Source organism: Dicentrarchus labrax, unplaced genomic scaffold, assembly GCF_905237075.1.
Source record: "Dicentrarchus labrax unplaced genomic scaffold, dlabrax2021, whole genome shotgun sequence".
NCBI lineage: Eukaryota > Metazoa > Chordata > Actinopteri > Moronidae > Dicentrarchus > Dicentrarchus labrax.
This window is the reverse complement of record NW_026136706.1, coordinates 2,735,381-2,748,843: the sequence shown is the minus strand read 5'-3', so window position 1 is coordinate 2,748,843 and position 13,463 is coordinate 2,735,381. Positions and strand designations below refer to the sequence as shown.

At 42.6% G+C, this 13,463-nt stretch overlaps 2 protein-coding genes and 15 non-coding genes across 28 annotated transcripts in view; 5 read left to right on the top strand and 12 right to left on the bottom strand.

Annotated features, from left to right (window-relative positions):
* LOC127365113 (ribosomal RNA processing protein 1 homolog B) overlaps positions 1-324 on the bottom strand; it is a 14,161-nt gene extending 13,837 nt beyond the window's left edge. Inside the window, exon 1 of one of the 2 annotated variants that reach the window (XM_051402853.1) lies at positions 149-324. In XM_051402853.1, coding sequence (XP_051258813.1) covers positions 149-269 — 121 coding nt within the window. In that variant the 5' untranslated portion in view covers positions 270-324. The remainder of the gene's footprint in view (positions 1-148) is intronic. The other variant, XM_051402851.1, reaches the window with a different exon arrangement.
* Positions 1-13,463, top strand: part of ifngr2 (interferon gamma receptor 2) — a 139,032-nt gene that overhangs the window by 94,221 nt on the left and 31,348 nt on the right. Inside the window, exon 8 of one of the 11 annotated variants that reach the window (XM_051403003.1) lies at positions 11,109-11,119. The exons of 9 other annotated variants lie outside the window; for them this stretch is intronic. The gene's annotated coding sequence lies outside the window, so the exon portion shown is untranslated. Of the gene's footprint in view, positions 1-7,858; positions 7,870-11,108; positions 11,120-13,463 lie in introns of those variants that run through there. One more of the 11 variants, XM_051403004.1, reaches the window with a different exon arrangement.
* trnan-guu (transfer RNA asparagine (anticodon GUU)) lies at positions 5,657-5,730 on the bottom strand. The gene has a single exon. It is a non-coding gene; the product is annotated as a tRNA-Asn (tRNA).
* trnat-agu (transfer RNA threonine (anticodon AGU)) lies at positions 6,243-6,316 on the bottom strand. Its single transcript has one exon. It is a non-coding gene; the product is annotated as a tRNA-Thr (tRNA).
* Positions 6,558-6,631, bottom strand: trnan-guu (transfer RNA asparagine (anticodon GUU)). Its single transcript has one exon. It is a non-coding gene; the product is annotated as a tRNA-Asn (tRNA).
* On the bottom strand, positions 7,084-7,157 carry trnat-ugu (transfer RNA threonine (anticodon UGU)). The gene has a single exon. It is a non-coding gene; the product is annotated as a tRNA-Thr (tRNA).
* Positions 7,352-7,423, top strand: trnah-gug (transfer RNA histidin (anticodon GUG)). The gene has a single exon. It is a non-coding gene; the product is annotated as a tRNA-His (tRNA).
* Positions 8,086-8,158, top strand: trnar-acg (transfer RNA arginine (anticodon ACG)). Its single transcript has one exon. It is a non-coding gene; the product is annotated as a tRNA-Arg (tRNA).
* trnan-guu (transfer RNA asparagine (anticodon GUU)) lies at positions 8,882-8,955 on the bottom strand. The gene has a single exon. It is a non-coding gene; the product is annotated as a tRNA-Asn (tRNA).
* Positions 9,469-9,542, bottom strand: trnat-agu (transfer RNA threonine (anticodon AGU)). Its single transcript has one exon. It is a non-coding gene; the product is annotated as a tRNA-Thr (tRNA).
* trnan-guu (transfer RNA asparagine (anticodon GUU)) lies at positions 9,784-9,857 on the bottom strand. Its single transcript has one exon. It is a non-coding gene; the product is annotated as a tRNA-Asn (tRNA).
* On the bottom strand, positions 10,310-10,383 carry trnat-ugu (transfer RNA threonine (anticodon UGU)). Its single transcript has one exon. It is a non-coding gene; the product is annotated as a tRNA-Thr (tRNA).
* Positions 10,602-10,673, top strand: trnah-gug (transfer RNA histidin (anticodon GUG)). The gene has a single exon. It is a non-coding gene; the product is annotated as a tRNA-His (tRNA).
* On the top strand, positions 11,336-11,408 carry trnar-acg (transfer RNA arginine (anticodon ACG)). Its single transcript has one exon. It is a non-coding gene; the product is annotated as a tRNA-Arg (tRNA).
* On the bottom strand, positions 12,132-12,205 carry trnan-guu (transfer RNA asparagine (anticodon GUU)). Its single transcript has one exon. It is a non-coding gene; the product is annotated as a tRNA-Asn (tRNA).
* Positions 12,719-12,792, bottom strand: trnat-agu (transfer RNA threonine (anticodon AGU)). The gene has a single exon. It is a non-coding gene; the product is annotated as a tRNA-Thr (tRNA).
* trnan-guu (transfer RNA asparagine (anticodon GUU)) lies at positions 13,034-13,107 on the bottom strand. Its single transcript has one exon. It is a non-coding gene; the product is annotated as a tRNA-Asn (tRNA).

Genomic DNA, 13,463 nt, shown 5'->3' with positions numbered 1-13,463 from the left:
TCTGAGGCAGTTAGAGGCAGTTAGGGGCAGTATGGGGCAGTTTGGGGCAGTTAGAGACAGTTAGGGGCAGTATGGGGCAGTATGGGGCAGTTACAGGAGACGTTAGCAGGCTGTGCTAGCTGGGGCTAACGAGGACCGGTGAGCTCACCTCTCTGCGACCGGACGTTGAGGTACTTCCTCAGCTTCTTCATCGCTCTGGTCCGGACGGGTTTCTCGTTGGAGGCCAACCTCTGAGCGAACTGGACCTCCGGCTCCGGATCCGACGCCATGTTCACTCTGACTTCTCACGTGGAGACTCGTCGCGCCGCTGATGATCCGTCACGTCGTCCCACGCTTCCTCCCTGCGGCGCGCACTGATGACGTCGCCGGAACGCGCGTCACAAGCTGACCATATAAAGACCATAATCTTCTCCTCGTGTGTTACAGTACAAACATTCACAGTCATTATAATATAATATATTATCATTATTGTAATAATAATATATTATAATTATAATATATTATTATAATATATTATTATTATTATTATTATTATTATTATAGTACAAACATTCACAGTCATTATTACAGTAATAATATATTATTATTACTGTAATAATAATATATTATTATTATTATTACAGTACAAACATTCACAGTCATTATAATATAATATATTATTATTATTACAGTAATAATAATGTATTATTACTGTAATAATAATACATTATTATTATAATATATTATTATAATATATTATAATAATATATTATTATAATATATTATTATTATAATATATTATTATTATAATAATAATATATTATTATTATAATAATAATATATTATAATATATTATTATTATAATATATTATTATTATTATAGTACAAACATTCACAGTCATTATTACTGTAATAATAATATATTATTATTATAATATATTATTATTATTACAGTACAAACATTATGGGTTAACATTCACAGTCGGATCAAACTAATGGTTTTATTTCCCGCTGCTGTCTCTAGAGATGATGTCACTCTCGGTATGAACTGTGACGTAATCCTTTGTCTATGAAATCTCTAAAACTTCTAACAGAAGTGAAGGCACAAACATTATATGATAACTTAAAGAACTTTCCCACTGTAATGGATAGTTAAAACTGATTTGAATCCCCTTATTAAAGCAATGTTTATTCTATTTTATATATATTTTATTTTTGACTATTTATTTTGAGATTTTTATTTTCATTTTATTTCAATTGCTCCGAATTTATTGTATTGAAGCACTAACGTGCTTGTTGTTATTGTGAGTTGGCTTGCACTAATGTTCACCTGACATTCTCTTCACACTGGTGAGATGTATGTACTATGAAAAGTGCCAGAATTGTTTATTGTTTATTTTTTGTACTTTTTCAATAAGAGTTAAAAAAAAAAAAAAAAGACTTTGCCTTTGACTTTATAGAAGTCAAAGTAAAGAAAATATGTACTTCGTTATAAATGTATTAATTCTGTTGACATTCATAAATGTAAATTCAACAGTAAAAAAAAAGTAAGAAGCTTTATTTCCCTTTGTATTTTATATGTTCGTTTACTGTTACACACAAATATATATATATATATATATATATATATAAGTCTGGATAAAAGAGACTATAAAAAAAATAAAAAATAAACATCTGCACAGAAGCACCGAGCGGTGGCCTGAACCCTGCTGCAACCCTACAAACACACACACACACACACACACACACACACACACACACACAGGTTTATTATCATCATCTAAAACTATCAAATGCACTCTGAAGAAATTAAATATGTAAAATTAAAAACAATTTACATACAGAAGCGTATTGCATTCACTTGAAAATTTATTTTTTGGTTTGATTTTTATTTCTGATTTTCAGAATAATTTTTATTTTTCTGTTTTTCGGACTAATATTTTTTCTGAGTTTAGAGAGCATTTGAAACAATGGACGCATTCATTCCTTTATTGAGAGCTCGATTTAACAGAAACGAACATGACCGGCTTGTTTAGTTCAATCAAGTTTTACTTTGATCTGGTTTCAGACACTGGGAGATAGTCCTGTCTTTGAGTCATATAGATGGTATTATCATTAGTTTGTCGACTCTACGCAGGAACCTGAGGACTTGATAGCTGAAGATGGGGCATGTATGTGCGGGCAGGAGTCACCATAGGTCCATGGGAGTCACTGCAGGTTGGAGGTTCTCACGGGAGTTCGAAGTATCTCGATGATTAAGAAAATAAATTACACCGAAAAACAGGGGGGAAAAAATTTGTCAGAAAAAATAACAAAAAATAAATTACTCAGAAAAACCAGTTTTGTTTTTGTTCAAGTGAATGCAATACGCTTCCATATTTACACATTAAAATTTATTCATAGTTTTTTAATTCATATCAGAAGCTTCCGCTGCGTTGTAAACAATGACAGTAAATACACCGTAAAACCTTAAACCGTTTATTAACTCAAACTATTTAAACATGAAAAAATATATTTGAGTTGAGTAAAAGTGACTCAAGAATTTATAGTTAAGGTAACTTGGGTATATTAAGTTAATTGTACTAATTCCATTCAGTTAATTAAAGTTACACTCTGAACTTATTTAAACTGTGTGAACAGTATTTATCTGAATGAAGTTACTTAAATGCATCTTCTTTATTAAAAAAAGATTATCAAAATTAGTTTTTTAAACTAACATCAAATCTTTACACTTTGGGCATCATTAATAATTATTTGGAGGCATACTTTGGCTTATGATGGTGTTTCTTTTGCTTTATTTAACACAAGTGGATAACGAGAATTTACAAAACAACAACAGAAATAAAAGGGGGGGGACAAGTATATTATATCAGAATCAGAACTTTATTGACTAATACTTTATTGATCTCTGGGGGGAGACGTGTTTGTTACAGCTGCTCAAGGTGCTCACACAACATAAAAGAATAGACTATTATATTAATAGTATAATAATTATATTACAATATCTAAAAATATATCTAGAAATAAAATTACAAATGTATATATATATATATATATATATATAAAATATAATAAAAGTCTAAGACTATAAAATATATGATGATTAATAAACTGAAATGAAAGCAAAAATAGAAAAATTCTGAACAAATTATTTAAAACTTCAACAACCTATTTTTTCATTTGGGTTTAATAAAATTTATTTATTTATTTTTGGGGAATTAAATTACGTTTTGTTTTATTAGGATGTATCAGGATTCACAGTGACGTCAGACGAGAGTTCCCGGATCAAAGATCAAACAAGGGCAGGCGCGAGCCAGCCGTGACGACAGAGCAGCGCAGGGTAGCGCGTGCCCAGCTGTGTGTGTGTGTGTGTGTGTGTGTGTGTGTGTGTGTGTGTGTGTGTGTTGGTTTTTGTGCATCGAGCGGACGTTTAGAATTAGCAGGACAGCTAATGTCCTGCTAATTCTAAAAATGTAAAAGTGTTTCTAAAAAGCTAGAGAGCTCAAATCTGAAAAAATAAACATAATAAAAATATATCATAATTAGGGATGTCCGATAATACCGACCCTCCGATAATATCGGCCGATATTCACAAAAAATGTAATATCGGGAATTATCGGTATCAGGTTTTTATAACCGATGTTTGTTCTGTAGGCTTCAGCATTTCTGAGCCTGCATGAACGCAGTATGGGACGTTTACCGGCGCGCGCTAGATGACGTATAACAACAACAACTACACGCGAGACTGGTTGGTTGCTAACCGTGGCTAACAAGCAAACAATTTAAAGCTGAATGATTTTAATATTAACACAAAATAAAAGTGCAATACACCTTAAATATTTTACCCTGCTATGAGCTGTTCCTCAACCAAACTAACAATTGGCTTAGAATTGACATTAGCACTCCTTCAGGTGAATAATACAATTAAACACATTAACCAAAGCTAGCACTTAGCTAGCGATTAGCGCTTGGCTAGCGATTAGCGTTAGCGCTCTTTTCACTATTAATACAATGAAAGTTCCCTTTCCTGTTATGACCTATCAACACATGGCTAAATTTAATATTCAAATGAGCCATGTGTTGAATCACCAGTTGCTACCACCAGGCTGTCAATCAAGCTCTCAGCGACCGAGAACGTAATGTTAGCTAAGGTCAGTTGGTGGACTGAAATTCTGTAAATGCTCATACTCATATGAATTCATAAATATCACTCACATTCAAGGTACGCATACAAACCGTGTACTGAAAACCTGTAAAGGTTCAAACGCTAACCCCAAGGGGTTACGATATATACTAGAAGCCTTTGGACCTGCTCGCTTTCAGTCAATACCCTCATCCAGGGCCTTTTGTTGGTTGTGTTAGGCGCTAATTAGCTTTCTTTGGAAAGATAGTGGCCTTTCAGCATGTACTAGAAGCATTTTCAGTCACAGCCATGTACATGTCCCAAAAGCACCTAGAACCAGTGAAGGCTCTTTTGTTTGTAGTGGTAGGTGCTAATGATCTTTCTTTGGAAATTTGTTGCCGAAGTAAACACAGAATGATGGATCCAATCCAATCCAATCCAACTTTATTTGTTAAGCACTTTAAAAACAACCAAAGTTGACCAAAGTGCTGTACAGGAGAATAAATAGGACATCATAAATGTAAACAGTGATGGTGATGATGAAGACCACTGTGAGGAATATAGACAGTGATGGCACTGGAAAAGTTCCCGTGGCAGACAACACGGACGAAGTCCGACAGCGATGAGCTCGATGTCCGGGCTGCAGACGCTCTTTCACACAGAGTGCCCGGCGTTACACCACCTGTTGTTTATGAGCACGGACAGTCCCCCTCCTTTCTTCATGCCGGTCGCGGTGGTGTCCCTGTCGGCTCGAACCGTCTGGAAGCCGGGAATGGTGACGATGGAGTCCGGTATCTGCTCGATGATTGCAGGGATGTAGAGTTTAAAGCTCCTCTTCTTCATCCTCCGTTTAACCCCCGCTCTGCAGCCTCACCGTCTCCTCCTCAGCTCCTCCGGTATGGAGGCTCTCTCTCCAGTCAGGATGCTAGGGGGCCTCAGGGCGATCATCTGGTCGCGGGTGAAAACAATGCGACTCCCCGTCGCCATGGAGACCAGCGTAAACAAAAAATAAAAAGTGCTCAAAAACGCCAAAAAAGTATTTAGGCGACATGAACAAAGTAGTAAGAAAGTAAGAAAAGAGTTCAAAATAGCAAAAACACACTGAAAACACACTAAAACTACAACAATGAAAGGAGCTGCCATGACAGGCTGCCGTTGTCGCCGGCGCCATTCCATGGATGGATGAACCTTCGGTGAAACTTGACTAGCCTTTGTAACACATCATTTAGGAATCCCTTACAGATAAAACAGTGGTTCCTCGATAGTCAAAGCTCAAACTATGCTGTCACGACGTGGAGACACTCAGTCCAACAAGGAGGCACTAAGTAAACCAAGCAGCCGTGATCGTATAGAGGTTAGTACTCTGCGTTGTGCGTCAGCAGAAAAAAAAAAAAAAGCACATTTGAGGCCTGTGGAAACCCAAGGCAGAACATGGCTTGAGCTTCAAGGGTCTAACGCGAGGTGAAATTGGACACGGTAGCACCAACTAGTATATTACCTATATTATTGATAGACAATGCCTAAAAACTGTACTTCAGAGGAACAATTTATGAGTGTCCCTGGGTGGGCTCGAACCACCATCCTCTCGGTTAACAGCCGAGCGCGCTGGCCGATTGCGCCACAGAGACAAATTCAGCTCAACCCGTCAAAATGTATAGTGTGCTTTCTTACAATGTCGGTTGAACAACAAATTTAGACATTGCTCAGCAACAGCTTCATAGAATCATCTAGTTCTGCTCTCCTGACTGGTTGAGACCCCTGAGAAGGATGGCACTCTCCACTTTTGTGTGGACTTCAGGGGAGTCCTAAATCACACCATTAGGGTTATCCAGGGAGCTCTGTCCATTGTATATACTGTCAATGGCACCTGCAGAAACCTGGAGAAGCTCCTAAACTCCTGATTTATTGAGCCTCGGAGTTCCAGCTGGGTTCAGTGGAAGAGGATCTGGTTCTGACTTCACTGTGACCATCAGTTCAGGCTAAAGATTCAGGAGTTTCCTACTTCAAGCTGCTAAACTCCTGATTTATTTGACTACAGCTGACTTCAGTGGAAGAGGATCTGGTTCTGACCATTAGTGGAGTTCAGGCTAAAGATTTAGGAGTTCACCACTGTCAGCAGGGTGTTTCAAAGAACTAAAGCAGGCACCGCTGGGATTTGAACCCAGGATCTCCTGTTTACTAGACAGGCACTTTAACCAACTAAGCCACGGCGCCAGGTTTTGCCAGGGCAAAGTGACACAACAAACAAAACCGACTCATTTTCGGGATCTAGGAAGAGATATGGAGCAGAAAAGCAAGCACATTTGAGGCCTGTGGAAACACAAGGCAGAACGTGGCTTGAGCTTCAAGGGTCTAAGGGAGGTGAAATTGGACATGGTAGCACCAACTAGTATATTACCAAGATTGATAGACAATGCCTAAAGGTTGTTCTTCAGAGGAGGACCAATTTTTTGAACGTCCCTGGGTGGGCTCGAACCACCATCCTCTCGGTTAACAGCCGAGCGCGCTGGCCGATTGCGCCACAGAGACACATAACGCTATGGCCGTCAAAATGTATAGTGTGCTTTTCTTACAATGTCTGTTGAACAACACATTAGGACATTGCTCAGCAACAACTTCATAGAAACTTCCACTTCTGCTGTTGATTGCCCCAAGCAGTCATGCCTGACATACAATGGTTTGAGACTGTGACCCCACTGAGTTTCCACAAGGAACACCAGTGGGCCAATGAGTCTCAGTTTGTAATGGGCGTGTTATTTTTCACAAGCTAGGAGGAGAAGGAGGCTCTGTCCATTGTAGATACTGCCAATGGTACCTTCAGAAACCTGGAGAAGCTCCTAAACTCCTTATCTGTTGAGCCTCTGAGTTTCAGCTCGTTTCAGTTTCAGCCCTCCTGCTTCTGACTTCACCCTGACCCTCAGTTCAGGCTAAAGATTCAGGAGTTCACTACTGTCAGCACGGTGTTTCAAAGAACTCAAATCAGGCACCGCTGGGATTCGAACCCAGGATCTCCTGTTTACAAGACAGGCACTTTAACTAACTAAGCCACGGCGCCAGTTTTGGCAGGAACACAGTGACACAAGTAACAAAACCGACTCGTTTTCGGGATCTAGGATGAGATATGGAGCAGAAAAACAAGCACATTTGAGGCCTGTGGAAACACAAGGCAGAACATGGCTTGAGCTTCAAGGGTCTAAGGGAGGTGAAGAGACTCTCAGTCCAACAAGGAGGCACTAAGCAAACCAAGCAGCCGTGATCGTATAGAGGTTAGTACTCTGCGTTGTGGCCGCAGCAACCCCGGTTCGAATCCGGGTCACGGCAGAAATTAGAACCCGGTCTTCTTTTGTGTTGTTCCCCGTGCTACCGTTTACATATCAAACTGTGCTCAGAATCAAAATCCAACTCTACTCAGTATCAAAATCAAAGTGTACTCAGTCAAAATATCAGACACACGCAAAAAGGAGTAAAGTTAAGGTAAGCGTAGCCTCAGCTTGACGCAAGCCCACGCTTAGCGCAGCTGTGTTTTTTTCCTTTTTGTCGCCGAAAGATCAGCAGGTGATCTAAAAGGAAACTCCCCGTCGGGGAATCGAACCCCGGTCTTCGGCGTGACAGGAGGAGATACTGTCCACTATACTAACGAGGACTGGCTCAAGCCTCTTTTTGGCATGTCCACGCGTTGCTCCACGCCAAAGTTCTGTCCCGAGTCCGGGTTTGTCCTCTCCGCACGCAATATCTGCTAGTCGAGCTTGCATTGTGCCTCCTGCACGCTGGCCTGCGGTGGAACGCAAACACAAACCAGCACAAAGGGCGCAAACTCACGGAGGGAGTAGAGGGCTTCCATCCAGCCACTTCAGCAGCCAGTGCGGTTATTGATGGGTAGGAAGTCTTAACAAGAAACACATCCAAGCCAACTGCAGAACTCTTGTTTTTAGTTTTTCTTCCTACTGATCTGGCTGGCTGATCTGTCCAGCATGCCCCGTGGAGGGCTAGTGGCGCAATGGATAACGCGTCTGACTACGGATCAGAAGATTCTAGGTTCGACTCCTGGCTAGCTCGAGGAAGGCTTTAGCTTGTTAATTACGTACGCATACATACCATGTACTGAAAACCTGTAAAGGTTCAAACGCTAACCCCAAGGGGTTACGATATATACTAGAAGCCTTTGGACCTGCTCGCTTTCAGTCAATACCCTCATCCAGGGCCTTTTGTTGGTTGTGTTAGGCGCTAATTAGCTTTCTTTGGAAAGATAGTGGCCTTTCAGCATGTACTAGAAGCATTTTCAGTCACAGCCATGTACATGTCCCAAAAGCACCTAGAACCAGTGAAGGCTCTTTTGTTTGTAGTGGTAGGTGCTAATGATCTTTCTTTGGAAATTTGTTGCCGAAGAAAACACAGAATGATGGATGGATGAACCTTCGGTGAAACTTGACTAGCCTTTGTAACACATCATTTAGGAATCCCTTACAGATAAAACAGTGGTTCCTCGATAGTCAAAGCTCAAACTATGCTGTCACGACGTGGAGACACTCAGTCCAACAAGGAGGCACTAAGTAAACCAAGCAGCCGTGATCGTATAGAGGTTAGTACTCTGCGTTGTGCGTCAGCAGAAAAAAAAAAAAAAGCACATTTGAGGCCTGTGGAAACCCAAGGCAGAACATGGCTTGAGCTTCAAGGGTCTAACGCGAGGTGAAATTGGACAAGGTAGCACCAACTAGTATATTACCTATATTATTGATAGACAATGCCTAAAAACCGTACTTCAGAGGAACAATTTATGAGTGTCCCTGGGTGGGCTCGAACCACCATCCTCTCGGTTAACAGCCGAGCGCGCTGGCCGATTGCGCCACAGAGACAAATTCAGCTGAACCCGTCAAAATGTATAGTGTGCTTTTCTCACAATGTCGGTTGAACAACAAATTTAGACATTGCTCAGCAACAGCTTCATAGAATCATCTAGTTCTGCTCTCCTGACTGGTTGAGACCCCTGAGAAGGATGGCACTCTCCACTTTTGTGTGGACTTCAGGGGAGTCCTAAATCACACCATTAGGGTTATCCAGGGAGCTCTGTCCATTGTATATACTGTCAATGGCACCTGCAGCAACCTGGAGAAGCTCCTAAACTCCTGATTTATTGAGCCTCGGAGTTCCAGCTGGGTTCAGTGGAAGAGGATCTGGTTCTGACTTCACTGTGACCATCAGTTCAGGCTAAAGATTCAGGAGTTTCCTACTTCAAGCTGCTAAACTCCTGATTTATTTGACTACAGCTGACTTCAGTGGAAGAGGATCTGGTTCTGACCATTAGTGGAGTTCAGGCTAAAGATTTAGGAGTTCACCACTGTCAGCAGGGTGTTTCAAAGAACTAAAGCAGGCACCGCTGGGATTCGAAACCAGGATCTCCTGTTTACTAGACAGGCACTTTAACCAACTAAACCACGGCGCCAGGTTTTGCCAGAGCAAAGTGACACAACAAACAAAACCGACTCATTTTCGGGATCTAGGAAGAGATATGGAGCAGAAAAGCAAGCACATTTGAGGCCTGTGGAAACACAAGGCAGAACGTGGCTTGAGCTTCAAGGGTCTAAGGGAGGTGAAATTGGACATGGTAGCACCAACTAGTATATTACCAAGATTGATAGACAATGCCTAAAGGTTGTTCTTCAGAGGAGGACCAATTTTTTGAACGTCCCTGGGTGGGCTCGAACCACCATCCTCTCGGTTAACAGCCGAGCGCGCTGGCCGATTGCGCCACAGAGACACATAACGCTATGGCCGTCAAAATGTATAGTGTGCTTTTCTTACAATGTCTGTTGAACAACACATTAGGACATTGCTCAGCAACAACTTCATAGAAACTTCCACTTCTGCTGTTGATTGCCCCAAGCAGTCATGCCTGACATACAATGGTTTGAGACTGTGACCCCACTGAGTTTCCACAAGGAACACCAGTGGGCCAATGAGTCTCAGTTTGTAATGGGCGTGTTATTTTTCACAAGCTAGGAGGAGAAGGAGGCTCTGTCCATTGTAGATACTGCCAATGGTACCTTCAGAAACCTGGAGAAGCTCCTAAACTCCTTATCTGTTGAGCCTCTGAGTTTCAGCTCGTTTCAGTTTCAGCCCTCCTGCTTCTGACTTCACCCTGACCCTCAGTTCAGGCTAAAGATTCAGGAGTTCACTACTGTCAGCAGAGTGTTTCAAAGAACTCAAATCAGGCACCGCTGGGATTCGAACCCAGGATCTCCTGTTTACAAGACAGGCACTTTAACCAACTAAGCCACGGCGCCAGTTTTGGCAGGAACACAGTGACACAAGTAAGAAAACCGAATGTGACACAAGTAAGAAAACCGACTCGTTTTCGGGATCTAGGATGAGATATGGAGCAGAAAAACAAGCACATTTGAGGCCTGTGGAAACACAAGGCAGAACATGGCTTGAGCTTCAAGGGTCTAAGGGAGGTGAAGAGACTCTCAGTCCAACAAGGAGGCACTAAGCAAACCAAGCAGCCGTGATCGTATAGAGGTTAGTACTCTGCGTTGTGGCCGCAGCAACCCCGGTTCGAATCCGGGTCACGGCAGAAATTAGAACCCGGTCTTCTTTTGTGTCATTCCCCCTGCTACCGTTTACATATCAAACTGTGCTCAGAATCAAAATCCAACTCTACTCAGTATCAAAATCAAAGTGTACTCAGTCAAAATATCAGACACACGCAAAAAGGAGTAAAGTTAAGGTAAGCGTAGCCTCAGCTTGACGCAAGCCCACGCTTAGCGCAGCTGTGTTTTTTTCCTTTTTGTCACCGAAAGATCAGCAGGTGATCTAAAAGGAAACTCCCCGTCGGGGAATCGAACCCCGGTCTTCCATGTGACAGGCGGAGATACTGTCCACTATACTAACGAGGACTGGCTCAAGCCCCTTTTTGGCATGTCCACGCTTTGCTCCACGCCAAAGTTCTGTCCCGAGTCCGGGTTTGTCCTCTCCGCACGCAATATCTGCTAGTCGAGCTTGCATTGTGCCTCCTGCACGCTGGCCTGCGGTGGAACGCAAACACAAACCAGCACAAAGGGCGCAAACTCACGGAGGGAGTAGAGGGCTTCCATCCAGCCACTTCAGCAGCCAGTGCGGTTATTGATGGGTAGGAAGTCTTAACAAGAAACACATCCAAGCCAACTGCAGAACTCTTGTTTTTAGTTTTTCTTCCTACTGATATGGCTGGCTGATCTGTCCAGCATGCCCCGTGGAGGGCTAGTGGCGCAATGGGTAACGCGTCTGACTACGGATCAGAAGATTCTAGGTTCGACTCCTGGCTAGCTCGCGGAAGGCTTTAGCTTGTTAATTACGTACGCATACATACCATGTACTGAAAACCTGTAAAGGTTCAAACGCTAACCCCAAGGGGTTACGATATGTACTAGAAGCCTTTGGACCTGCTCGCTTTCAGTCAATACCCTCATCCAGGGCCTTTTGTTGGTTGTGTTAGGCGCTAATTAGCTTTCTTTGGAAAGATAGTGGCCTTTCAGCATGTACTAGAAGCATTTTCAGTCACAGCCATGTACACGTCCCAAAAGCACCTAGAACCAGTGAAGGCTCTTTTGTTTGTAGTGGTAGGTGCTAATGATCTTTCTTTGGAAATTTGTTGCCGAAGAAAACACAGAATGATGGATGGATGAACCTTCGGTGAAACTTGACTAGCCTTTGTAACACATCATTTAGGAATCCCTTACAGATAAAACAGTGGTTCCTCGATAGTCAAAGCTCAAACTATGCTGTCACGACGTGGAGACACTCAGTCCAACAAGGAGGCACTAAGTAAACCAAGCAGCCGTGATCGTATAGAGGTTAGTACTCTGCGTTGTGCGTCAGCAGAAAAAAAAAAAAAAGCACATTTGAGGCCTGTGGAAACCCAAGGCAGAACATGGCTTGAGCTTCAAGGGTCTAACGCGAGGTGAAATTGGACAAGGTAGCACCAACTAGTATATTACCTATATTATTGATAGACAATGCCTAAAAACTGTACTTCAGAGGAACAATTTATGAGCGTCCCCGGGTGGGCTCGAACCACCATCCTCTCGGTTAACAGCCGAGCGCGCTGGCCGATTGCGCCACAGAGACAAATTCAGCTGAACCCGTCAAAATGTATAGTGTGCTTTTCTTACAATGTCGGTTGAACAACAAATTTAGACATTGCTCAGCAACAGCTTCATAGAATCATCTAGTTCTGCTCTCCTGACTGGTTGAGACCCCTGAGAAGGATGGCACTCTCCACTTTTGTGTGGACTTCAGGGGAGTCCTAAATCACACCATTAGGGTTATCCAGGGAGCTCTGTCCATTGTATATACTGTCAATGGCACCTGCAGCAACCTGGAGAAGCTCCTAAACTCCTGATTTATTGAGCCTCGGAGTTCCAGCTGGGTTCAGTGGAAGAGGATCTGGTTCTGACTTCACTGTGACCATCAGTTCAGGCTAAAGATTCAGGAGTTTCCTACTTCAAGCTGCTAAACTCCTGATTTATTTGACTACAGCTGACTTCAGTGGAAGAGGATCTGGTTCTGACCATTAGTGGAGTTCAGGCTAAAGATTTAGGAGTTCACCACTGTCAGCAGGGTGTTTCAAAGAACTAAAGCAGGCACCGCTGGGATTCGAACCCAGGATCTCCTGTTTACTAGACAGGCACTTTAACCAACTAAGCCACGGCGCCAGGTTTTGCCAGAGCAAAGTGACACAACAAACAAAACCGACTCATTTTCGGGATCTAGGAAGAGATATGGAGCAGAAAAGCAAGCACATTTGAGGCCTGTGGAAACACAAGGCAGAACGTGGCTTGAGCATCAAGGGTCTAAGGGAGGTGAAATTGGACATGGTAGCACCAACTAGTATATTACCAAGATTGATAGACAATGCCTAAAGGTTGTTCTTCAGAGGAGGACCAATTTTTTGAACGTCCCTGGGTGGGCTCGAACCACCATCCTCTCGGTTAACAGCCGAGCGCGCTGGCCGATTGCGCCACAGAGACACATAACGCTACGGCCGTCAAAATGTATAGTGTGCTTTTCTTACAATGTCTGTTGAACAACACATTAGGACATTGCTCAGCAACAACTTCATAGAAACTTCCACTTCTGCTGTTGATTGCCCCAAGCAGTCATGCCTGACATACAATGGTTTGAGACTGTGACCCCACTGAGTTTCCACAAGGAACACCAGTGGGCCAATGAGTCTCAGTTTGTAATGGGCGTGTTATTTTTCACAAGCTAGGAGGAGAAGGAGGCTCTGTCCATTGTAGATACTGCCAATGGTACCTTCAGAAACCTGGAGAAGCTCCTAAACTCCTTATCTGTTGAGCCTCTGAGTTTCAGCTCGTTTCAGTTT